At 42.0% G+C, this 26,625-nt stretch overlaps 1 protein-coding gene across 5 annotated transcripts in view; it reads right to left on the bottom strand.

The window, feature by feature from the left end:
* RabGGTa (Rab geranylgeranyltransferase subunit alpha) overlaps window positions 1–26,625 on the bottom strand; it is a 63,508-nt gene that overhangs the window by 1,848 nt on the left and 35,035 nt on the right. For all 5 annotated transcript variants that reach the window (XM_077647343.1, XM_077647342.1, XM_077647345.1 and 2 more), the window contains 6 exons: window positions 24,509–24,591; window positions 21,266–21,358; window positions 20,030–20,187; window positions 12,345–12,433; window positions 7,643–7,771; window positions 1,255–1,527 (listed from right to left, as the gene is read on the bottom strand). In XM_077647343.1, the coding sequence (XP_077503469.1) occupies window positions 1,255–1,527; window positions 7,643–7,771; window positions 12,345–12,433; window positions 20,030–20,187; window positions 21,266–21,358; window positions 24,509–24,591 (825 nt within the window). The remainder of the gene's footprint in view (window positions 1–1,254; window positions 1,528–7,642; window positions 7,772–12,344; window positions 12,434–20,029; window positions 20,188–21,265; window positions 21,359–24,508; window positions 24,592–26,625) is intronic.

Below are 26,625 nucleotides of genomic sequence, written 5' to 3'. Positions count from 1 at the left end.
CTCCCGAGTTTAAGGCTATTTTCAAACGTAATACTGCAGTGAAACCTTGCAAAACCAAAGCGGCTTATAATGAAATAATGGATATAACAAAGGAATGGCTATTCTCCTAGGAAGCTCCCATAGAAGACCACATATCTGATATCTCATTTTACAAAGTAAATTTTTCCAACGAAGGGATCTAATGTGCCCCAAGTAAACTTCCATGACCTTTTCATGCCAAGTACATCGGTTTGTAACAGTGTGCAAAATTTCCATGGCCATTCAAAGCGGCAGAATGAGTTTACTCCACAAAACATATGCAAAACTTTTTCCATCTCAAGTGAGATACACTTGGAGCATTTCTCCGGACGATTCGTCAATTTGGCAAAACAAAATTTTGATGTTGCCACCCATCACTGCCGAAATACAGAGTATGTGGCCCGCTTTGTACAAAGCGCAGAGCGTTGGAGTTCCATTGGAGTTCCCCTGTTCTCCATCCTCCTTGCTGCACAAGGCACGCTATACTTCTCAGCTGCCATGTGTGTTAGGTGTGCTTGATTGTACTGACCTCCTGCTGGTTTCACATGGCCAAGGTGAGAGATAGTGGTGTAAAACAAAAGCACAAGACGAAATCCGTTCATGAAAAAGCAGCTATGATCGAAGCACTGATAGCCTTTGATCTGGCATACCGATTCTTCACAAGACACCACTGTCATGCAGTGAAGCTGTGTAGTGGCACTGTTGCAGCCAGCGAGCTCATGCGAGGAAGCGAACCAAACTGCGTACTGGTGACAAAATTGCTGCCATGCACCCATTTTTACCGCGGCCCGTATCGGCATCAGCGCCAAGGAAATGGGGCTCAAAACTTGGAATAGGTCTGTTCCCAACCTCTATGAGATTATTATTCAATAACATTTTTCTAGGCACTACGCAGGCCATGAAAGGGTGAGCTGGTTACACTTCATTCTAGAAAGGAACAGTGCTAGAAGACATGGGACAAATGAAGAAGGTACAGGATGAGCATTTGTCCTATGTCCTTTAGGGCTGTTTCTTTTGAAACCTTCATGGCTGTACCGTACCACATGCAGCTACAAGAAAGCTAGTAGTCTGGTATACAAGAGTGATACTGAAAATAAATTTAGTTAGAACCCAACAACAAATACAACATTTTTCAACAAAACACTAGGCCTTTTTTGCTCCAACGTGTTCCATGAGAAAAATGAGTATAAGTATGCTCACACATCCAGCAGTATAACTACAAACACAAAAGGATACTGTTGTTTCGAAGAGAGAGGGTGGCGAGTTTGAGTAGTGATCCAAGGCCGTCACATGTTTCCACACAGTTATCATCCAGTGTAATCTTGCGAATGCTCAGAAGGCACCCCAATGGCAACAGTGACTTGATCTGATTTTTGCTTATGTCTACTTCACGCAAAAGGGCCAGGTGATTTGTGTGGCATATGCTGGTGAGACCCAAACCAGAAAAGTCTGCAGCCATGTCATTTTCATTCAGCTGTTCAATTACGCTTTCAGCAGCAAACTTAGAATCTACAGAAAAAAGCGTACACAACATTTGACATCATTCAGGATGCATTTACTCATGCATTTTGGATGACAAGAGTAAAGGTAAACGCTTCGAAGCAGAAAAAGACAGTGACTAGTTAAAGGGCCACAGAAAGGGGTGTTTGAGCTTTGCTTTAAAATGGCTGCACTATATAGAGTACAGGCTACCGAACGTCCATGCCGCATAAGATACCTCAAAAGCGAGCAGGAAATTTACAACACATTTTTAAAAATTCCCGCTTTCGCACCTCACAGTGACGCACAGTGGCAGGCTTCCGCACAAAACCTGGAATACAACGTCACGTTGTGCAAGTGACGTCAGCAGCCGGGGGTTATCATTGGTTCACAGCGCTTAATTCTTTCAGACGTCTCGCACTACCATGGCCGTGGCCACTCCGCGCACGCCGCAGAGGTACGGGAGGGGCCGAGTAGGTGAGCCAACGGAGGAGCGCCGCCGTTTTGGCATGCGAGAGGAGAGGGAAAGGCATGAAGACGCGGAAGTTCAAAATTTGTCTGCATATAACTCAGCTTCCTCAAAACGAATTAAAAAATTCTTGCTGGAGAAGAATTATGAGGCGGCATCCTTTAACATCCCAGACATATCGCAACTTTATTGACAGCCCCTTTCTGGGGCCCTTTAAGAACCTGTAGCACACATGTACAAATGTGAGCATCACATGGCTTTGATCATATGACACACCCAAGCATGCTCCAATGAGAAAGTGTTTCATGCTTTAGATCTACACTCATTGAAAGCAAGAACTGGCCAATCTTGTTTGGTTTACAGTGTTGCAAATACCAGGGTCCTTTGATAACTTTCCAATAGTCATGAAACTTCCGTCCCAGTTTCATTTGAAGACAAAGCCTACTACTATGAAGGCTGCTACTACCAACAGGACAGCAGCGAGCTACAGCCCTCACATGTGTTTGCGGCTGTTTCTTGCCTACACTTGCAGTGCTTTCACACTTCCTTGAATGTTTTTGCTGCTTGGGATGGCGCGCAATGGCGTCACTCTCAGTCAGTAAAAGCAAAACAAAGAGAGGCTTATTTGGCTGGCAGTGTGCACATGTTAGCAATGGCAGTTCTGTTCCCATAATCCAGCCAGCAGCCCCTCTCCCCAGCAGAATTAGTACCTATGTGACCAGAACTGAGCCACAGTCTCCAAAGGAACAAAAGTCAATAATAAAAACGAATACATTGAGGGATACAAAGCACACTGCACTCCCCTTGTACTTGCGGTATGTTTCATTACTTCCACCAGTATTTAAACAAATGCTTTCTGCATTCATTCAAAGCTGAAACAGCAAACTGTCGATCACCTGGATGGTCACAAGAGCCATGCTTACACTCTCTGGCCAGGCCAAATGTCATGTGGTTTAAGCTCACCGCAATGGTGTTGGCACTCTTCCCATATAAAATGCTCAAGTACAACTTTCCTGAGGCCTAGTTTCTTCATTTCAAGTAAAGTTAAGACTGCACGAACAGGATGAGGACAAGCGGCAAAGAAACGAATACACCATCGGCACCCGTGGTGTCATATTCGTTTCTTTGCTCTTGTACTTATCTAGCTCGCACAGTCTTAACTCTCCCCATATAAAATGCTTTGTTGTCCAAACAACATGGCACCCCGACACAGTCATTCCAAGTGATGAACAAAGCTTTCCCATAGGGTTATGCTGAAGTATCATGACTGGCAGAAAAGTACCTAAGGATCATCCGAATACCTTTGCACAGAGCATGCACTGTTCTGCAGACAAAAGAGCCATTTTCAACTCTTCCAGTTTACTCCATTCACATCATACCAAAGTTCATTACAAACTGAACTAAGCAATGTTTTAAAGAAATTTAAAAAAACAGTACACAAATATTAACAGAAACAATACACTATGCTAGGGTGATAAATTACCCTCCGGGAACACTACTAGTGTTACTTTTGTACAAAGAAGTGACTGTACTGCTGAAAAAACTGCAGTACTTTCTTCCCCATTTACAAATTGATAAAATAGTGTTACGTCATTTTTATGAAGCACATTCTACCAAGCTCTCAGCGAATAAGAGAGAATGACTGACGGCACTATTGCAACCGTCACCACTCCTTCTCCGGTCGTTCTTTCAAGACGTGGTAGCCTCATCACTTCAAAAGAGCACGAATAAACTTTGGCTTCACGTTTATAGTATCACTGTGCATCACAGCTACATGCAAGTTAACAGGGTGGAATATGAAACAAGCGATGCTTTGCTGCGCTCGTTACACTGCTTTCCTGCCAGCCATGAAAGTGGTGAACCAAGCATGACCAGTAAAGAAATCACTCCACACAGTGTAGTTGATGAAATCTGCAAGAGGCATTACACATGTGTCTCTGAGTTTTATAGAAAACTATGGCCCGCCCAAGTGTTGTTGCTGGGGAAAAAATGACGTATATTTGCAATCATGGAACATTAGCCTCTCAATTCAGCTACACAGGATTCCTTTTTAATGTACCTTTAAGATAACTTCTTGCTTGATATGTGAACAGCTTTTCTTTTACTATACCGGGCAATTTTTTTTGTATTTGCAGATTTTATTTTAAAACCTGCAAGAGATAGGTCAGGGTGATATGTGCAAGCGATTGCACAGCAAGGCGGACATTCTGTCCGTGACAGAGCATAATGATTATAGAGTTAGACGATTATGTAACTCAAATTAGCTAATCAACTTTTATATTTTTCTTTACGCGGCAATATTAAATTACGATATTGAAGGCTGTCAATATCAAATTTGAGCCTAGTTCTTAAATTTTCTTAATTGGCAAGATGGTCTAAAATATTGAACACCAAAAATATGCATTTGAAAAGCTCGTTGAGTGGGCTTTCCTGCATGGTATATTTCTAAAAATGGCGTAGCTGCGCATGGGATTGTCGCCAAAATCATGGGAACATTTCCTATATTACCTAATGCACAAATGGCGTCTGTATTTGATGAATAAGAAAATGCAAGCAACACCATTTTACAAATATGCAATGTGGTAAAATCAACCAAACGTGCTTTCAAATAATTTTCATGTTAGCTGTTTCGAACCACACTGCCGATTAAGAAAATTTAAAAAGGGGGCGCCACTTTGATGCTGACAGCCTTCAATTTTGCAATATGACATTGCCCCTTAAAGTAATTTTTAAATGTTGATCAGTTAATTCTTGGTAATTAATCATCTAATCATTAAGCTCTAGCTCATACATGATGTCCGCCTTGCTGAACAACCCACCGGCACAGACCGCACAGACGTATCTCTCAAATACAACTCTGTAAATGTTAAAAAAAAAAATCACCCTGCATATTGTGCACTTCATTTAACTGAGCTTGACTTCCTAAATGAATGAAACACTTTTCAAGTCACTGTCAAAGCAGTAGCAAGAGAGATAATCAGTTTGAATTCACAGCATGTGAGCCTGTGGCAATGGCCGAGTGGTCTAAGGCCTTTGGCTACGAAGCAACTCAGTTTGCGTTGGCAGTAGTTCAAATCCTGCTCAGGGCTTGTTTTTTTCTACTGGATGCCAGTTCGTCTTCATATTCCCCTTGGGTTCGACCTCAGGTTCACCAGTTTCCAGATAATGTTTTCCTTAATTTAGTGAGAATGAGAGCCAAACACATTCCATGACTAATAATTGTATGGCTATATGCTTTAGGTATTTGTTTCATTGCTTCTCAAGTGCTCACTCAGTCTTTCAAGAATATAAAGAATGGTGCCAGTGACATTAAGCTAAGCATAAAATTCACTGTAAACTTATCAACAGTATGTCCCTGTTTATTCAGCTTATTCTGCAGCCTTTGGGTGCTCAAGTACTCGGATATGGCAGCTAGAAGATGCTCAAAAACAGAAAACAGAATTTTGTATATCTATATATTAGTAAACTGACATGGCCAATTAGTACATACAGCTTCATTAATCTGCAACACTACCTTTAGTTACATGATACTTATTCTTTTTATACTATGCATGAAATGAAAAAAAAGCAAGAGTATAAGAGTAAACTAAGAGTCTATTATACAGTTTTGTTCGTGCAGTGGCAGCATTAATTGAGAAGGAATTTCAGCCATTATTGGCTTCATGAGTAAGGAGCCAAGTATTTTATTGTTGTTTTATTCATGCTCTTCAGCAACAGAAGATTCGTTGCTGAAGAGCATGAATGAGGCAACACTTGACACTGTAAATTCAAGTTACTACAAATTATAACCGCAAAGCTTATGATTAGAGAGATATTAAAGGAAAATAAACTAGGCAAGATGGACAGATTATTCCTTGAGAACACTACTGACATTTTTTCTATGCAGAAAGGCGGCTGCGTTGCTGAGAAAACTAAAAACAGAAGTCTCGAAACTCTCCCATTCAAAGCGCCCGCAAAAATGAACTGCTATGATGTCATATCAATGATGTCTTTGCAATCCGACCCATCAGAGGTGCCACTTCCAAAAACCGGAAACGCAGCAAAAAACTGAAAACCGAAAGTCAATAGATCAGTGGTCACAGCGGCAAGCTGAAATTGCAGGCCACCTCTGCCCTCCACTATTTTGATGGAGGCTCTCTGCTGCATCGCGTGCATCTGTGTCTCATTGCAGGTCCCGTGGGTGCGAAAGAAACTAAGTGAAGTTATCGAGGCCAGCAGAACAAACTGCTGATTGCACTCACGCGTGTATATATCAGCGACGACAACATGAGTACATGGCCTTTAGTGTGTTGTGTGCTGTCGTAAAGTTGTGAGCAGCTGTCGTGCATGCATATTCATTCAAAACCACATCTGAATGAAAAACTGGACGCGTATTTCCCATCAAACGGCGCACTGTGCTGTCATTTATCGTGTGTTTGGTTTGGTTGGTTTATGGGGGTTTAATGTCCCAAAGCAACTCAGCCTATGAGAAATGCCGTAGTGACGGGCTCCGGAAATTTCGACCACCTGGGGTTCTTTAACGTGCACTGACATCGCACACTACACGGGCCTCTAGAATTTCGCCTCCATCGAAATTCAACAGCCACGGCCGGGATCGAACCCGCGTCTTTCGGGCCTGTCTGTAGTCTGCCGCCTGCTGGCTATAGCTGTTGGCAGGCAATGCACCATAATCTTGACAAATACGCATCAGCTGGTTGAAGGTTTCTCTCTCAGAAAACCCTGCCTTGTGTGCCGGTGCCTCACGTACTGCGTGCATGATGACCCTCACTGAGAATTTTTTTTTTTTTATGAGACAAATGAGAGGTGATGGTGCATGCATGTAATTCTCAGACATTTTTCAGCACATCTAAAAGCATATCCGCCTTTCCATCGAGCAGAAAACATGGAAGACCATGCGTTCGCATAGCGCTTTGCACGTTGATAACGTGCATATACATGTATACGTGTGTCTGCCTGAGCACGTAATAAAAATAAAGAAACAAACACTTCGTAATTTTGTAATGCCCACAGCCTGCAAAAAGTGGCCAGCTCGATGACTGAAATGAGAACAAAACCACTTTACCGGCCGTGTAGCAAGCATACAAAGCGTGAAAGCTGTTGAGAGCTTGCAGTTCTGAACTTGCAGCGTACTACAGCTACACACAGCCCGAGTGCACAGAATGCAAGGCGAGGGCTACAGCACTCGTGTTTGTGACAAACCTGTCTCTCCGTTCTCCTTTTTGCTCTGTTTTAATTAAGACACCTTTCACACTGTTGGCTATGCTCGCTGTGCAGCCTGCGACGTATTTTGATCAACTGACCATCAAGACGGCGAAATAGCGTTCGTTCATTAATGCACCACTCACTGCCACTGCACGAATTTTCAAGTGGTGACGCCATATGTACCCCACTTTTACACAATTTTCTGGCTTATGAAAACGTTTTCAGTAACACGACATGTTTACTGTCAGGTGACCCTACCCTAGCCTGACTTGCTATTCCCCTTTAGTGTGCCTTTAAAAGCTGAATTTCTGGAAGGTAAGTAGACTTCAAAGAAAAGAAATGCTGGCCAGAGACCCCCCTCTTCATTATGCAACTGGCTTACAGCCACAACAGCCAAGGTTTCCTCAGGTGTTCATTTTATTCTTTCTACTAGTTGCAACACTATTACAACACTTAGTCAGTGAAAGAACTTACCAAGGTCGTTGTAATAGTTCCGTCTCATTGGGTCGACAGCTGTCAGTTCCGCCAGGAACCTTTTAATATCCATCCTAAACCTAGACCCGTCCAGTGCTCTCATTAGCAGCACACAAGTGAGAAGGGGCCCTAGAATAACAAATAATGAAAAAAATTTTACAAAAGCTTTCCCAGTACCTGCCAGGAACATGTAGCATGTTGATCCCTTAATAAAAAAAACGTCTGGAATCCTGCATTACATTCTAAACTACTTTAGTTGAACTGTTGACTCTTTCGTAGCAAAATTGGAACCTTGTTTAAAACCAGTGCTACTTCACAGAAACTGGTTACGAATATGCACCAGGTGCATCCCCTGTTGAAATAAATATTTCCAGTCCTCCAATTTCAGTAAAGCTCTCGAGAAGCATTTTCTTGGGTGAATGAGTGCTGTATTTTTTTTTTTCTTTTGATTGTAACTGCATGTTACATGTATCCCTTTGATATTTGTCACGTTAATTGCCTTGTATAGCCCCTCCTGCAAGGGCCAATATATTGGCCTGCAGTATTTTGAAATCAATAAATAAATAAATACCATTGTGAGCCCTCCTGTGACCACTCTCGAAACCATATAAACAATGAGTGTTGCTCAGACAACTTTCACACCACACAAGACCAGACTATGGAATACAACTGATTCCATCTGGTAACTGGTTTATTCAATTTCCTAACAGTGCCTCTGTTTTGCACCATGAAAACCTAGCTGCAATAACACTTGATAAGTTGAGCAAATGAACTGATTACAGTAAAGTATTTGAAGCACTGACCATTTTGGACAGGTAACTTACTCAGACTGTATCCCATGATCTATTAAGTATGTCTTGCTTGATGTTGCGACATGCCTGGCCCTCAAAAAATCATCTGTTATCATACTGTGCAACATGGAAGGTGACAGATGCCCCTTCTCCTTGTTTGAAATTCTGAACAACACCTGTGCCATAAGTAGCACCCAGCTAACTGTGCGAATTCATCTGCCCGCAACTAACATTAGTAATGATTGATTTGTCTGATTTTGTAGAATAACAAACAAACATCACAGCAGCCAAATGCATTACACTAAAATAATTCTGCCTGTAAATAACACACACAGCCGCTGCAGTGCAATTACGAATGCAGTCATTCAACTTATGTATGTTTTTTCTGTATTCTTAGAGTTCACACTGTACACTACAAGATAGGCAAAATGAATATGTAAATGCCAGCACAAAAGATGAACGCATCCGAGGTAATGCTTTGAAAAGCCAAAGCTCACTTTAGCCACTAATTTGTGACACCATTTGCCCATGGAAAAAGAAAAGGGGGTGGGGTAAAAGGCGTTGTTGGCATGACAACAAGATCGTTAACAGTAGCCGTTAACAGTCAGCCGTCAGTAAGTGCAAGTCAGTAAGCCGTCAGTAAGCGTAAGTCAGTAACCCGCCAGTAAGTGTTAACAGTCAGCCTGTGCCGCAAGCTTGGCATTATGCAACATTCATGCACAGTTTCTATGCACACATTATGCCAGACAGGCATGTGTAACAGGAAGCTTTTATTACAGCTACAGAAACAAGATGCAGAAACTGCATGAGAACAACATCGAAAGCATGCATGAAGATGGCAAACCGGCAGGTGTCCACATTGCATATCCAATAAGAAATTAAAGGTGCATTTAAGTCTCCTTACGTGTGGAAATGCAAAAGAATTTCGAGTTTCGTTGCTTCCCCTGTTAATTAGTAATGTAATTAACCATTGATGGTGATTGTTTTATCTGTTCATTAATCAGCCTAGTTATCAATAGATTTATTACCAATTAATTAATTTAAACTTTCCATTCAGCCATTATTAATTACTGCAAATCGTAACTACACTCTTACTGGATGATCGACAGTTCATGAGGGCACGCCCTGTCCACACTTCCTGTCCACGCCACTCTTGAGGTAAGAAATGCTTTCGCATTAATAGGAATGGCATCTCCAAGCACACCCCAGTGCTAGGAGCAGGTACAGTGAACAATGTTTAGCATTTTGCCCTGATAATGTGTTTCTTTCAACCCCTGAATGCTTTAATAATATACTCAATTTCAAAATCAAATGTGCAGGTGGAAAGGATTCCTTACAAACTGCCATGCCTCAAAAATGGCAGCTCAAGCCAGGCACTGCAAAAATAGTGAACTCTAATATTGGACAAGCTGTTTTTAATGATAAGTCAGTCATCACAGCAGTTCTTCACTCAGTTTGCCAACTCACAAAAGTTGAGTTGCTGGGATAAAGATCAGGGATAAAGATATGATCATTGCTGGGAACAGGTGCCCAGCACTCAGCACAAATTTCAGAATCAAGAGCCATTAGCAACACACCAGAAGGATGGGAAGCTGGTGCTCAAACACATAATGCATCTCATGAGATAACTGTCGAGCCATGACCTACAAACTTTATACAACAACAGAGGTCAGTTAACTACCATATGCATGAGAACAGGTGTATGTTAGAAGGTAGTACACTGACCCATGCTCATAGAGTTAGGCTAATCGGAAGGCATGTGATTGATGAGGTTGAGACAAAAGGGACCATGCATAGTAATGAACCAAATAAGATATTTCAGTTCTTTGAATTTAATTTTTTTTATCGCATTAAAATTTGTGCACGAGGTTGGTGGGATAGCAATATCAGACTTTTTACACAATAGCAACCAATCTTTATCACCATATGGGAGTGACAATTTGCTCCCACAGCAAATTATTGCACAACTGCTTTCTGTGCTGCGTGAAGGTATCGGCGGTTATAAGTTTTTTATTACAAAATGAGGCAACAATTCAAAGAATGACTTTTCACAATAACCTAATGCATCAATACTTCACACGCAAGCCTTTTCCGGCGATCACTGCTTAATCCCGTCGAAGTATAGAGTCCAGGAAGCGGTCAGTGAATGTCTAGCCCAGGGTCCCCACTCTTGCAGCAGCTTCTCGACTTTATGCTAGGCGCTGCTGGCTTTTTAGTGGCTCAGACATGCACGACGCTTATCCATATCCAAATATATTCAACTGAAGTAATCTCGGTAGAATGGCTTGACCACTCCGTAAGGTCCACCGTCTTCGTCTTCATCCAATATTTCACAACCGTAGAAAAGTGCTTCAGGTCGCAATTCTTTTGAAGCACATAAGAAATACCAGATTCTTGCATGCCTATGGAAGCATAACCTTTTCAAGAATGCCCTGATCAACCTCTTCACCCATGGTAGCTTGAATACACTCAAGGAGACAAACTCCATGAGCGAAGAGTCAGCCCTGTGCCATTGCGTTCGCACCACTGTGGTTTAACGTGGTAAGCTGACAACGAAGTCCATATACACTGCATTTTGGGCAATGTATACAACAGAATCCCATCTTTCCCGCACGACAAGAAGTTCGATTCATCTAATTAAATCACTCTTTTCCATTTGTGACCTATCCACACCGGGTGTTCCTTTACCTACTTCATCCTGGATACCCAATTCTTTTCACAAATCTGCGGGGTTTAAGCTGGGCTCCTGTCGTTTGGTTCAGCACATTGCGCATGACATCTCACAGTCCATTAACTTACTGTAGAGCCAAATAATGGTCAGGCCTTCTGAAATGTCTGTAACAGCCAGACCAGAGTTTTTTAGGCTCGCACAAACAATGTCTTTCTCAACAACTTCATTGGTCGTTCTGGCATGTCTACTGTGAAGATCGAAAAGCCTAACCTCCTCTGAGCCTGTATCGGTTCGAAACTTGTGAGCGCATGGACTGCACTACTCTTAAATCCAGTGAAATCTGTTGGTGTTTCATCACATAGATAGTTGCTGCTGCAGATAATATGTCACCTCAAAGTGACAGCAAGTTAATAATTTATAACAGATGAAAAATGAACCCAGTGAGAAGTGCCCATTAAAGGACAAAAATGAAAAATGAACTAAAGGCAGACAGTTACGCACCAAACAACTCCAAATGGACGAAGAGGGCATTATTGCGTCTTAATATATTAAAAAATAGCAAATAGGTCTTCGATATCCATGATATACTTTTGAATTTATGTGAAAAAAAAATTAAAAATATATCTTATTCTGTATGTCAGTCCAACCCTCATGATATGCATAAAAATAGAGATTACCAAGAGGTAAGGTTCTTGCCAGCAACTCAGTTATTCATAATCTGCACTTGAAGCTATATCTCGCCTGCGTGCTATATAAAATAAACTAGCGCGAACGAGCCGGGTAAACGCGCACAATCCATCCCCTCTCTGCTCTCACCTTTCGCACCTGCACACCGCAACGCAGCCGCGCTGATCTTACCAAGCCGGCTTTGTGCGCACTCGTGTGCATGCTGGCGGTCTAGCGCAGCAAGGAGCGTAAAATATGCAAGTAAAGGTTTTTTTTTTTTTATAAACCTGGGTAATAAAGTAGGGGTGCGCAAATTATGCGAGGGCACAAATTACGCGAATAAATACAGTATGTGTTCGGTAGTTTCCTTGCAATAAAATTTCTTTTGATTAACCGCTTACCGTTCTTACAACACCCATGTACAAAGCAAGCAGAAAAATGACTTACTTTATTATCAATGGGTTCAGTAAAAAAATTTGGATAATTTTTTTAAGACAAAAAGAATGCAAACCATGCTGGGCTGCAACTATTCTGGCTTACAAGCTCTGGGAGGAACAGCTTCTCAATTACTTACACTTATTGTGCGGCTCCAAGTCATGCAATTCCCTGCATGTCTTCAGCTCATTCTCTAAAACACAGGTGCGGGCAGCACTGAGCTCACAGCTAAGGGAGAAAAAAAGAAAAAAAAGAAAAAAGGAATTAGCAGCCAAACATATATAAATCTAACAAATGTACTATATTGCATTTATTCCTTTCCGTCAAATACATGTTGTTTACAGGATGTAGATTCGGAGAAAAAATTTATTCCTGCATCCTTTCGCATGTTCCTTCATGCGTGTATGGTTTTCCCCGACCTCCTTTGACTGACTGCATAGTAACAAGTTTTTTTCCAACCCACATCCCGCAAGCTTATGTCCTATGTCTGTACATGGCTGAGGAAAAAGAAGAAAAGCCACTATTGCTTTTTGACTGAGCTCCCACCTCGCTTAATATTTCAGCTCCCCATTATTCATACCTCTCTCCCCCAATGTGGTGCGGCCTGCTAGCCTCAGCCCAGCTTACGGAACCGTTGGCTTAGGTGACGCTGGTGCAGGATATCCTCGACACTTAATGCTGTGTCGCAATAAAGTTTTCTCTCTCTTTTTCAGCTGAGCAGTTTGACAGAAGCAATGCAGATGGCTCTTACACTTTGGAAAACAGGCATTACATAAAATTATAGAAAGCACTCTTTGACATTGCAACATGCAGACTTGTTGGAAAATTCCTCACAAAAAATAATGACATCAATCAGAAAAAAATCTGCATAGCAACATATAGCAATATGCTATGGGAGCTTACAGGTTAGACAATTTAGTTTTTTGTACAAAATCCATGCACAAAAATTCAAAAATATGAACACTACTCTTGTACATTTGTCTGCATTCACTCATTCTTCTTTTACATGTAAAAGAAGGTCCCCAATATAGTTGTTGACCAGAGGAACACAACAAGTTCTACTGAAATATCATACTGGGTTTTTTAAGAGCAAAACTGGGGAGGGCGACACAAGATGTTAAACTGCTGGCATACAGATCTCTTATCCGACCATGCCTAGAATATGCGTTAGTAGCATGGGCGCCCCATCAAAAGGTAATGTGGGCCAAAATAGAGAAGGTGCAACGCCGGGCGGCGCGCTTTATTTGTTCGAAATATAGAAGGACAGACTCAGTTTCGGCGATGTTAAAGTCTTGCAGTCTTGAATTATTGGAAGATCGGTGCAAGAAGCAGAGACTAAAAACGTTATTTCAAATAATTCACAGCGAACTAAAAATTAATAAAGATTTGTACTTAAAACCTCCAGGCAGACTGAGCTCCCGATTAAATCATAGTGAAGCGATTCGACCGTACTTGTCCCGAACCAATGCCTTTCGTTGTTCGTTCTTCCCAGAGGCAATAGAGCTGTAGAACAAGCTGCCTGCAGAAATTGTTTGCAGTTCTGATGCCGCATTGTTTTCAGGTGCAATCAAGGACTTTTACTAAAATCTGTACTATATGGAATTGCATAGCTTATTTTGTGTGTGTGCGTGCGGCAGATGGCTGAACATTTGAATACGTGTCTTATAGTCTGTATATCCTATGCTGTGTTGTATCTGTGGGCCACTGTATTGCATGTGCATATTTCTTTTTGTATCTGGCTCTTTATTCTTGTATGAACGTGTTAATGTGTAACATCCCTCCCTGTAATGACCCTCAACTGAGGGTTGACAGTATTCCTAAATAAATAATAAATAAATAATAATAATAACTAAGTCAAAGAATAAAAGTGTGTAGCACATTAAATGTGTATGCAAATGAAAACCATGGCTGTACCGAGAAAAATGTTCGAGTATGTATCTGGAATGTGTGTTCATACACACTAAATTATGGCTTTAGTGGGAAGAGCATCTTGTATTATCTGAAAACTAAAATCTCCAACTCATTAGTCGATGACATCACGCATTTTATCTTGTTATTCGTACACCTCAGTTTTATGCCACCGCATTATGTATATATTGCCCACAAAAAAAGAAAAGCTCCTGCCAAACAGCTGCATGAAAGTGTGATCCGTGGCAATGACCTCTGAATGGCAAACAGGATACATTGTATTCACTCACATATTGGTTCATACGCCGTTTGGGTTAACCCCCCAACTTAAGGAAAGAGAAGAAAGAAAGAAAAGAAAGGTTGGCATATTGTACTGGTCAACCAACAGAACCTCTCAGCTGTTGGCATTCAGTAAAGGAGACCAGCGCAGCACATTGCAGCTGCGGCACTTCTGAGAGAAACTCGACGCCTGGAACAGTACACTTTGGGACCTAGTACAAATTTGACACTTTGTCCCAAGAAATGTGCAGTAGAACACGCAAGAGTAAAAGCCTTCATTTTGTTTCAGTAATGTTTGGCGGACACCTTCAGCATCCACAGCACCATTGATGTCATACCTCAACGACATTAATCCTTACTGTTTGCATTAAATCAAACTCTTTGGGAACCAACATGTGAAAATCATATTTTAGACTTGCTTTTCACAAATCAACCTGGGAGTGTACGCTCCACTAGGGTCCTGCCTGGAATAAGTGATCATAGCGCAATACTTTGTGAAATGCAGGTTGAACACTTGAGAAGCATCAGAACCATAAACAGATGAGTACAGTAGAACCTCATTGATTTTCTCCCGGTTCATACAATTTCCCGGTTAATAAGTTCAAAATCACAGGTAATAAAAATGCCATATTAACACTATTTTTCTTCCAGTTAATACTTTCCCAGATAATAGGATTTAGTGGCTACTGCATTCAAAATTATGACATACTCTAGTCGTATAGTGCATAGTGCATTTAGCAACCAACTGCACATGTGCAAACATATGATTGGGCCAATACTGGGGGCACGCACGAGCTAGAATAAACGGTAGTCACCTGCTGCCGCCAATGATGGCTTTTCTGCAGTGCCTCGGTGCAAAGAAACGAGACATAAAAAAAAAACACTTGCTTAGTTAGGCCAAATGCTAATTAGGTGTATTAGCACTTCAGTTCTCACTTCGGTTCTGGTGTTCAGATCCACTGTTCATGGATGGAAGTTGTTTGGATAGCGATAATGGGTTAATGCCTATATATGCGAAATTAATCATTCTCTACACTCATAGATCCCTGGGATCTTCATACCACTCCTGGCACAATGGTGCAGCGGTTAAGCTATAAGCCACTGGGATGGCAGGTGCTGCCACTGGTGAGGCTTATGAGACCTAGGCTGCACTTCCCAAGCAATTTCACCTCCCGCGACGAATCATTAACTGAACTGCCACCTGCCACGGTGGGCAGTGGCAAGTGGGCAACATGCCAGGTGTTTGTGTGTGTGTGTGTGTGCATGTGTGCGCACGCACACACACACACACATACTGTGGGCATGTCTGCCTGCCACAAAGCAAGCTTCAGACAAACAAACACACAACGGCTAAATGCAAGGAATGGCCACTATAAGTGCTAGCGCACTATCCAGTGCTCTTAGAGCAGGCCATTCCCTTGATGATGCGACGTGAAGAGGAGAAGTGCATCAGCATCTTCAGAGTGCCTTAGGGAAATGGGACAAAGTATCTGAGAACTACATGATGCGCTTACATATGAGCAGGCCGGGTCTGGGGAACGCAGTGCAAGAAAATTACAACAATCCACCGCCACGGGGGCTTCTCCACAATTCAATGGTGCACGCAGGCGAAGCAACCGCAAACGAAGAGACCTTGCTAACTCTGCCAATGCCATTGATGAACCGGATGTGTTGAGAATTCTCTTCCATGCCAAAGACAATGCAGATGTGGACTGAATTCTGCAAGCACTAGAAATGGAGCTGTTCATATCTTGAGCCAAGGGATGCTAATCGAGATGTTAATGAAGTGAAAATGTCAATAAATATCTGTGTACTTCATTCTACAGCTAATGAGCAGGCAAGGATAGGGAAATGAGGGGGGTCATTATGACATACGTATGAAGGAAGCCAGCAGTCACCGAAACCGAAAAAAGCGTAGAGGAATGTTTCTATCTTTTTTTTTTTTTTAGTGCACTAGTGCTAAGACTCTCACTTAAAAATTTCGCCAATCTTTGTCTGGAGCCTGCTTGGCCTAGCAAAGCTGACCTAGGTACTTCATGAAAACAGAGCCTCGAACTGAAACAGAAGTGAAAACCGAAGTACTGCTGCACCTAATTTGCATTTGGCCTAACCACGCTAAATAATCCCTCTTTTTTTTAATTTCTGGAGTTAATCAATGCAAAATTAATAGTGTAAATATTTTACGTTTGAAAGATAACTGATTAGAAAGTAGAAGAAAAAACTGGAGGGGATATTTAAGCCCTAAGGAGGTATGGTAGGGTAAATGGCACATATTAGTTTTAACATAATATTTTAGAAACGAGCACAGATATTCGCATCAAATTTCATGTGCTCACAAAAGATGCCCTTGGGTATCACATGAGACACTTTGTTTATGTCTAGATGGTTTACCTTTCCAGTGGCCGACTCCCAAAATTTCAGGTGTGTTTAATTATTCAATGTACCTTTTTGTCTGCAACCACAGAGAGGAATGTGATGATATAAGGCAGTGTTATTCTAAATACCCACAAGTTACATCTGAACTAAAGAGATATTATATTCTCTTTGAAGTTTGTGTCCAAAAAAATATCTCTGCATGCACAGAGCCACAGGGCTGGTGTCTTTCACTGCAACTTCTTGCCAGTGTTATGGTTTAAATCATCAGTGATTTTTTTTTATTTCAGAATATTTACGACTGATTGTAGCACATGTGTGCAAAGTTTCACTGGAACAGGATGAATACGTTCTGAGAAAAGGTACATTGAATTTGAGAAATTCATAAAAAATGCAATTTGAGAAAAATGAAGTATGTTTGCATACTGCTGACTTTCTTGCAGGTGTCTCTAAAACCCTTCTTAGTGTTCCTTTTTATCCATCGTCTTCCTTGCTCTCGGCAGAGTCAGAATTCTGTCCTGTCAATACGCTCTTTGTCCATTCTGTCGAGGGCAATATTACAAGATACACATAATGCACATATGATGTGACCTGATGCCACTCCGTTTCCGCAGGTCCGAAGTGCATAAACGAACCTTTGATTTACTTCAAAGACGTTGCCAGCAATACACCTGGATGTCTCGAGCGCATTTACAGCACCGCTCTCGCTGCAGGTGACATTTACGGAGGATGCGAAACCGTCTCGCCTGTCAACAGCTTCTTCCAAAATTATTTCTCCCTTGTTGCACTATTTACTCACAGTAACATCTTGAAAGAAGCTGCGGAGAATAGCGAAGTTGATTACACGGTAACCAGTCGTACTTGAGCCGCCTACATTGAAGGATTCACGAATGATCCTCTCCCCAAGTTTTGTGAGGTTTACGCTTCGTTGTGTCGGTTTCTCACTGCCCTTCTTGCTAGAGAACCGATTACCTTTGAATGTTCTCTTTATGCTCCATTTGCTGCATGATCGTGTCATCTTCTGGGCAAGTAATACGTTTGAAACTCGAAACACAAGCGACCACGACTGCAATGTTGGAAACAATAACAAAGAAGAAACACGCTACAAGAGCACCACTAGCGGCACATCTGCTGTAAGAGTAAACATTTGTAACAATATATTATCTTTTAATACACATCATTTACTTTCCACGCACGCACGCACGCGCGCGCGCACGCGCACGCACACGCGCGCACACACACACACACACACACACACACACACAAGCAATAAAAATGAACTGCGCCCTAATGAAGAAAACAGCGAAAGACAATGATAAACCGGCCTCCGAAATCGACCCACCCTTTTTAAACGCCAGGTCTCGTGGCACACTTCCGCGCGACATTTAAACCGCTTTGAGCGGGCGCTCGAGGCCGTGCTTCCGCAGGTTTGTTCCTCATATTGCAGTCGATTTTTCTGTGTCAGAATTACAAATTCACTTTTTTGGTGGGTTTACCCTACCATACCCCCTTAAAGGGGCCATGACAGCTCATTTTCGTGAACACACTGCTTATTGCTTATTCCAACACATCAACTTACAATTCCCCAAAGTTTCAGTTGATTCGGTGGTGTTGATATTTTTACAACGAATTTTTTTCATCTCTTTTGCGAACAGCTTGCTGGTCTGGCAATCTCTGATCGATGACGTCATAAGAGCATACCCGCCCCACGTCTTCAGCTGCGCGCTGTTTGCTGCGTTGAGGTGCTTGCATGAACGCCTTGGATGACGATCGCTTGAAAGTTTGCTTTTTTTTTTTTTAAGCATGATATGCTTTCAGCTCCTGTTGTCGGCACAGCAGGGGTGACCTTTGCGCCAGAACGGAGGAGAACATGGAGGTGAACCTAAATGAACTTTGGCGAAGCTTTCAGCCCGCTTGATGCTACGTGCTGCACTGCCACCAGAGTAGAGTCTTCGTCTTCGTGGTCGCATGGTGGGCAAAGCCAAGGAGGTAAGAAAAAGTGAGGAGCAAGCCAAGTGCTCATCAATCCACTCCGTCCCCAATTTTTCACTTTCTGAATCAGTCCCTAATGTTTTGGTATTGGTATGTCTTGCACGCGTCTGTGTGGCCCACGGCATGGGCGTCTACAGCAAGGAGTTTGGTCTAGTGAGTCTGTCGCGCTAGTTCGCGCATGCGCGCGCGCAGCACACATGGTGTGATTATGGGAGGACCCAGTAAAAAAAACAACTGGAACCTATAGGGTTTCCAACTGGTCCCAATAGAACCAATTTGAGTTTCCAACTGGTTCCATTTGGAATGGTGTTCCAATCAGATAGTCCTAACAGACTCCGAATCGGGCCATTTGAGTTTCCAACTGGTGAGCCCAAATGGTCTTACCGATTGTAAGTTCGGCTGTAGAAATATTTCTCTCGTAGTGTATTTTGTGCAATTTAATTGTGATACATATCTGAATACTCGCTGGATGCAATATATGCCTAATGTGTCTAATTGGTTGGGTGGCTAAAGACACAACTGGAAACAATTGGAAAAACCAATTGAAACCAATTCAGTTTGCTTCCAGTTAAAATTCCCAATATATTTTTTGACTGGGCTAGCTACAGTTGGCTTCCTAGTAAAAAAAACTGAACAAAAACGTTAGGTTCCAATCATATCTTTCCAATTGGAAACTCCAATTGAAAGCCAATGATTTCCTTGATATGGGATCTGCATATGAGATCTAAAAATCTTTTGCTAAACTTAGCTACAGGTCACACATGCAAAGCATAAAAACTTGGGCGATGCTTAACCTACCCTTAAGAGTACAATGCAATAGCATTAGAGATGCCTCCCATGAAAGATACAGTTTTCAGCCACAAATATTATAATAACAATCCCTCCATCCAAAGAGTTTACGATTCACTGAATTCACTGGCTCGTTCAAAATAATTTGTCCAAGTGCAATAGACCTCTCCAGGCCTACATTAACGGCCTAGTGCTGCAGGTGCAACGTATACCAAGGCATCTCTAATCAGGAGTGGTGGAGCGCTCAACACATGCAAAACCAGTATAGACGCAAAAGCAGGTGATTTTGCCCATCGGACCATGCCCCTTTGATGTCACATTGTTTACAAGAGGGACAGGCCTATTTCATGTAAAAGACAAATCATATGAACACACTAGCATCCCTCTCAAAAGCACTGTGAGAAAATAAGCCCTAAATTAATCATCAACTTCACAAGAAACTTTTTTTTTTTTCACTGCCAACGTGAGTAGGGAGGATCATACCTGAACAAATGATTTCGCGGAATATTTCCAGAAGCCTTTGACTCCTGCTGTGCTCTTGTTAGAGAAAGATCAGCAGATGCACATTCATTATTCATAGTTTTCACCATGGCCGTCAATGTACAATCACCAGGCAATGATCCTTCTGAAAGGCTGGCATACTGAAAGCAAAAACGGGTGAATGATAATAATAATATGATGATGATTATGATGAAGAATAATAGCGACATGACAGTTTTTTGCTCGCTTTCATTAGTTCGAATTTTGGTTAATTCGAACTGGCCTGGCGGCCCCGTGGAATTTGAATTAACGAGCTTTTACTGTACTCAAATAAGCACACACTGAATGCAACAATTCACGACTGTAAAAAATTCAACATTACTCTTGTTGAAGCAATTAGTTTCATTCAACCCTTCCCTGTTGAAGAAATTATTTTAAAACTGTTCCTGTTCCTTATAAATTGGTGTTGAAACATTTGGGAGTGCAATAAAGCTCATTTTTGTCTGTCTTGCTTTAATACATACCTCTGCACCTTACTGTTCCGCAGAAATGGATAGCACATAGACATGTGGAGTAAAGCTTTGTTTTTTTGTTTGTTTTTTTTGTATACAGCTAGTGAGGACAAAAATAACCTCACAAACTTTTCACCGTGGCAAAGAAGTGACAGCAAGAACAGTACCACATGCTGCACCTTGTCCCCCAAGAGTGCACCTACTGCCAGGACTACCACGACCACATGACCACAGGTAGCACAGTCCAGGTAGCACACATCTTCTTTTTGGCTTAGGCCCAACGAGGCAACACTGCCTCTGACCAGCAGAACAATATGTGTAGTGTTCAACTATGCCAGCAATGCCATTTACCTGCCAGAAGCAACTAATACAGCTATCATAGTAAAATCAAACAGCCTGTCTGTATAGATAAAAGCACTGGTATGGTACGGTGCAGTACAGTATGCACTAACATCGCACAGCACACAGATATTTTTGCACTCTGACTCCATCCAAATGTAGACATTACAGTCAGGATTCGATCCCGACCTTCGACTCTGCAGACGAGCAATAGCCGCTAGACCATGGCAGGTAGATCAAAACATTTCAAATAGACAGGAAAAAACTGACGTAAGACATATATTTAAATCAATTTTCATTCTAGCATTCGCATGATTAATTACACATGTACCTATACCAAAGAAGACTAGGTCTCCCAAACAAAGATCAAAGATAGTACAGTGCTTACCCAGAGTGACGAGCACAGAGACTGGCATGGTGCTTTCCATGAGAGTGGAAGCAATGACCCATTCATGGTCACGGTGATCTCTGTATCTGATAGCTGTAAAGGAAAATTAAATAAGTTTTAAAAAGGTAATTCACATAATGCAGGCACAAATCTTCAAGAGTTAAACAAAAGGCACCAAAGAAAGAACTTCTTCAGTGTGTATAAAGGGTAAAAAGAATACAAACATGCCAATAACAAAATAGCAGTTGTTTGTCAAAAAGGCTGACATGATAAGCTGCAAAGGGTGCGCACATGTGTACATGTCTTGGGGTCTTCAAAAGAATATCATTTTCGCATTTCTGTAGCTACAAATTTTGCCAACAGTTGCATTGTCTGCTTTCAATACAAGGGCTTGCCATACGGATGTTTGCATTGCTTTTATAACGATCCAGTAATCATGTAGGTGAGAATAATAATGACAGGAAGGAGAAGAAACACAACGAGCAAAAGCAAAGAAGAAAATGCGAAGGTTAGAAATGGAACGATCGAATAAATAAGGTTCAGAGCAAGAGAGCTTCCTAGACCTGTGTGTATATTCTGACACAATGTGTTAAGAATAAAATGTAATTAAAAGGGGGTCTCCATTGGTCTACTAATTTAAGTTGACCCCCAACCTAATAAACTCATGCCAAAAAAACGGTTCCAAATATAGGCTAACACATAAAACTACCCACACCCCCACCACTGCACTCTGAACATAGTTCCTAGAGGGATGGCATCGTGGGGTGAGTGAAATGCTAAGTAATAAACATACAATGATGCAGTCACAAGGCCAGCGGTGTCAGAGGCAAGTGGCGATCAATTGTGATAAAATGGCGCTGCATTTTGTTTTCTGATACTCTCATGCAGCCCGGCTGACTGACGGCAAACCAAATTGTCAACAGTACCAACAGTGCATGCTCCGGAGCTTCCACCATACTCCGGAAGTTATCGGAAACTGTCCACTGCTTGCCCCGGAAAGCAATCGCCACCACAAATGAGCCGGGTAAACAGCAAGCAATTATGGTTTTTGGTTTATGGGGGTTTAACGTCCCAAAGCGACTCACGGTATGAGGGACGCCAGAGTGAAGGGCTCCGGAAATTTTGACCACCTGGGGTTCTTTAACGTGCAATGACATCGCGCAGCACACAGACCTCTAGAGTTTCGCCCCCACCGAAATTCGACCGCTGCGGCCGAGATCGAACCCGCATCTTTCGGGTCAGTAGCCGAGCGCCATAACCACTGAGCCACCGTGGCTGTCAGTGTGCAATTAGAATTTTAGTTAGCAGAAGTGATTTGCATGCGAATTAACATTCTTTTTTTTTTTACACAAAGCTGCATGCATCCTGAATGGAAGAGGAACCGGTACTGGGTACAGTCTAGTGCGATTTGAAAGTTATCGCATTCGTTCCGGCTAAAACAGATCAAGAAATTTTTCCTGGCATGACGGTCACTTAGTCTGTAACAAACACTACTGTGCAGATAGAGGAATCCTCCATCTAGCTAAGCTCCTGTATTAGTTGCGCTGTTCTTGTGAAAATAAACTGTGTTAGAGCAGTTTAGGCCTGCAGTGATCACCTTCGAATCACATGAGACTGTACATACTCTCCATGGCTCAGACAAAAGTCAATTCCACAAATAAGTCGGCTCCACGTATAGGTCCACCCCAATTTTTGACGGTCATTTTAGTAAAAAGAGGTCGACCTATATGCAGCAATATAAAGCATATTTCCCCCAATAATTTGTAATGTTTCCATCAGCCAAAAAGGCTAATCAGTGTATACTGATAGTACAGTAAAACCTCACTGATATGCTTTTAAGAAATATGGGAAAAAAAGTTTTATCTGGGAAAACGTACAATCCAAACAGCCCATTTTTAAAAAATGTTACTGTTGAACGAGGTAGAAAGGCATTTATTGATATTTTTCTCTTCATAAAAATATCAAATTGTATTCCTAGGCACAAGGTCTGAGCAGCTCCTTTTCTAGTGCTCACAGAATTCAGTCCACATTTGTGTTGTTCTTGTCGGAGAAGAAACTTCGCAAGACACCCGGTCCATTTATGGCAACGGCAAAATTAGTGGTCGCTTCCTCGTTTACAAGTGCTTCAGCCCTTTGAACGAATGCACTGCTGAGATGCCACTGCGCAGCAGACTATAGCAGTGCTTTTCCTCTGCCTTTCCAACTCGTATGTAAGAGCATCCGTGTAGTTCTCATATACTTTGCCCTGTTGCCCTAAGGCACTCCGAAGAAGCTGCAGCATTTCTGTTCCTGTCGCGCCCTCATGGGAACGGCCCACTTATATGTAGACATACCTTCTTTTTATGCTTTGCCCCTTTGCACCATGGTATTCCACGGTATTGCACAGAAGCCACCACGGCAGGTGGCTGCCGCTACATTTTAGCTCTTCAATGTCATGTGTCCCCAGGCTGCCCACTTGTACGTTTGCACAGGTGCAGTTGGTCACTAAGCATATACAGTCGACGACTGAAAATTCGGACACCTGATTTTTCGGACATGCTTGATTATTCGGACTTTTTCGCAGCACTGCAACATCCCACGTAGAGCCAATGTATAAGAGCGCAGTCGCCGCCAATACCCAAACCACCATATAATGTATACAGTGGGACTTCATTAATTCTAACTGCAGGAGAGATCAAAACCTTATCAAACAAAACGAAATTCAAGCTTAAAGGGAGCCTCTTAAACTGCGAGGCTGAAATTCTGTGTAGGCGAGAAAACATCGCCAACATATTGGCCTGCCACTGCTACGGGGCCATCAAGACAAGGCTGCAGCTGATTTCGTTTGCTCAAACCACGCTTGAGAGCAGCATGTTCATGGCGTGTGAATGCTTTTGTCGCCTGTTTTTTTTTTTTTCTGTTCACGGGCTTTCTTTGCAGCTGGTAAAAAAGACACACGTGAGGGTTTCCTTATCGTAAATGATGAAATGGGGGTTGCTGAAGGTGCTCTACAACTTTACAAATCCAATTTGTTGCCTAAAATTAATATTTATTATTTCAGATCATTAAACTTAATTAATCTGTTAATTATTGCCCAACAAAAGAATGCCTGTGGTGCACAAAATGGCTGCCACCAATATGCAACCGGTTTAACTCACCTGTCTCTAATATTTAATTTTTTAACCCTTCAGTGAAGTTAGCTGGGACACTTGGTATAAAGACTAGCTGGCCAATACCAACTGCAATGTACTGCAGCATACTCACTGAGATCTGTCGGGTAAAGTGAACAATGACCTGACAAGTCTCCCTGGAAACATAGAATAACAGGAAATCCAGAGCAGGCTTTTCTGCAATACAAAAGACAAAAAAGTTACTCATTTTTAGCACTGAATGAGGCGTTATAGGTAAAAGCGTCTTCACTGTTAAATTAGTTTCCGTTAACACAGCAACATTAAGAAAACATGGAGATTTAATATGAAAACTTTTTGAAGTGAACCCATATCATTCACACAAAAGACATGAAAAAAATATATTCAAGAAGAGTTTTTATAAGCTCCATTCTGCTCTTGTTTTATGCAGATTCTATACAAAGAAAGAGAACATTGCATGGTGCACAAATTGCAGTAGAATCCTTCTGTTGGGACGCTACACGTTCTGCAGTTGAAAACTGAACATAAAAGCATAGACAGATAACACGCTCGATAAAAAGGAGTGAAGCATGATCTTCCAGTCATTACTATTCTGTTGTGCTCTGGTTTATGCTATGAATATTGCTGTTGCCCACTACACCATTCCAATGTAGTATATCTGTTTGTGTCAGCTACACACAATGCCTGCTTTGCTGCTACAGTTGCACACAGGCAAGAATTGAAAATAACCACTACAGTAAAACCTCACTAATTCCACCCCTGTTAATTCAGATAATTCGGACCGTAGTTCTGCCGAATGCCCATGTAAGTCTGTGGCGTTGGAGGCTCATTTATTCAGAAACCCTAGAGCTGGCTTCAGTTGATTCGGATAGGCTTCCTAAGTGGTGCCGTGTCGAGGTACGACCTGCTCGACAAGAGATCATCCAAATAATCCTCCTCAGACTTGAACTGCGTTGTTTCCTGTGTCCCCCTCACGTGCGCGAAATTCAGGCACGTTAGCAATCAGCAAGCTCATAGTTTTGTTTTAAAGGTGCACTAAAGAGGATTCTGAGCTCGTCTTTTTACCACAGGAACTTTATCTACACGCTGCAAGCATTCTTAGAAACTTTGAATTATTGTCCTGTATAGCCGATTTCCCTATTAAATCGAATTAAACGTCCCGGCTCCCGCCTTTTTTTTTTTTTGAGCTCATCTCCAAAAGTAGGAGGAGTCAACCAGCATGTGGAGTGCCTTTCAGCCAGTCGTTTGGCGGCTTGCCGCTCTGCCATCGGCGAAGTGATACGTAAATCAAAGAGTCCACGCGTATTTTTATTTCCATGGACATAATTTGCGGCTATGTTGTCTGCGACTGAAACTATTCATTCACAGAAACCTAAAAAACAAAATAAAAACGAAAGCAAAGCCGCCACGCAACTGGCTGAAAGGCACATCATGCGCTTGTTTACTCCTCCTACTTTCGGAGGAGAGTTCAAAAAAAAAAAGGAGGGAGCCGTGGATTCGATTTAATAGGAAAATCAGCCGCACAGGTCAATAATTCGAAGTTCCTAAAAATGCTCGGAGCGTGCAGGTCTAGTTCCTGTGGTAAAAAGACGGGCTCAGGATCCTCTTTAGTGCACCTTTAAGAGCTTCACCGCCAGCCCATGGAGACTATGGCTATCAGCTGTGCATAGCAGCCATGCCTTTCAGTCAACCAGCCAAGCCTATAGCTGCACACCAATTAGAACAATGACTTCCCTGTCACTGATCGGTTTTTTGCTTTTATTTCTTGAAGATGTCCTTCCGTTCCATTGACAGTACACTTCCCTTGATTCCGTCGGCGTGGTATTTTCAATCTTCAAGTGCACCAAAACTACGTGCTCATCACATGCTGTTCGCTATTTGTGCAATAAGGCTCATCATGAGTGACACATGTGAAGAAGCTCAACAGGAGCAGCCCTGCTTCTGACAGTTGATAGTGAGCGTGAATTAAAGCATTTGACAGAACTGTGAAAAATCATCGCACAGTTTTCATCTTAAAAGGAGATGATCATTGCCTGGGTTTTTGCCAAATAAATTTTTCTTTCACGTCAAAGCTTTTGGCAGCTTTGGGAAGCCATTTGAGAATTCGACATTTGGATAATTTGGACAATGCGGATAATTTGGAAGTTTTTTTTTAGTCCCTTAAGTCCGAGTTAACGAGGTCTCACTGTATAAGCAGTACTTTGCAATGCTGTTTCAGCATATATTAGAAAT

Source organism: Amblyomma americanum, chromosome 1 (assembly GCF_052857255.1).
Source record: "Amblyomma americanum isolate KBUSLIRL-KWMA chromosome 1, ASM5285725v1, whole genome shotgun sequence".
NCBI lineage: Eukaryota > Metazoa > Arthropoda > Arachnida > Ixodida > Ixodidae > Amblyomma > Amblyomma americanum.
Note: the sequence above shows the minus strand (reverse complement) of the source record. Positions and strands in the feature narration are given on the sequence as shown.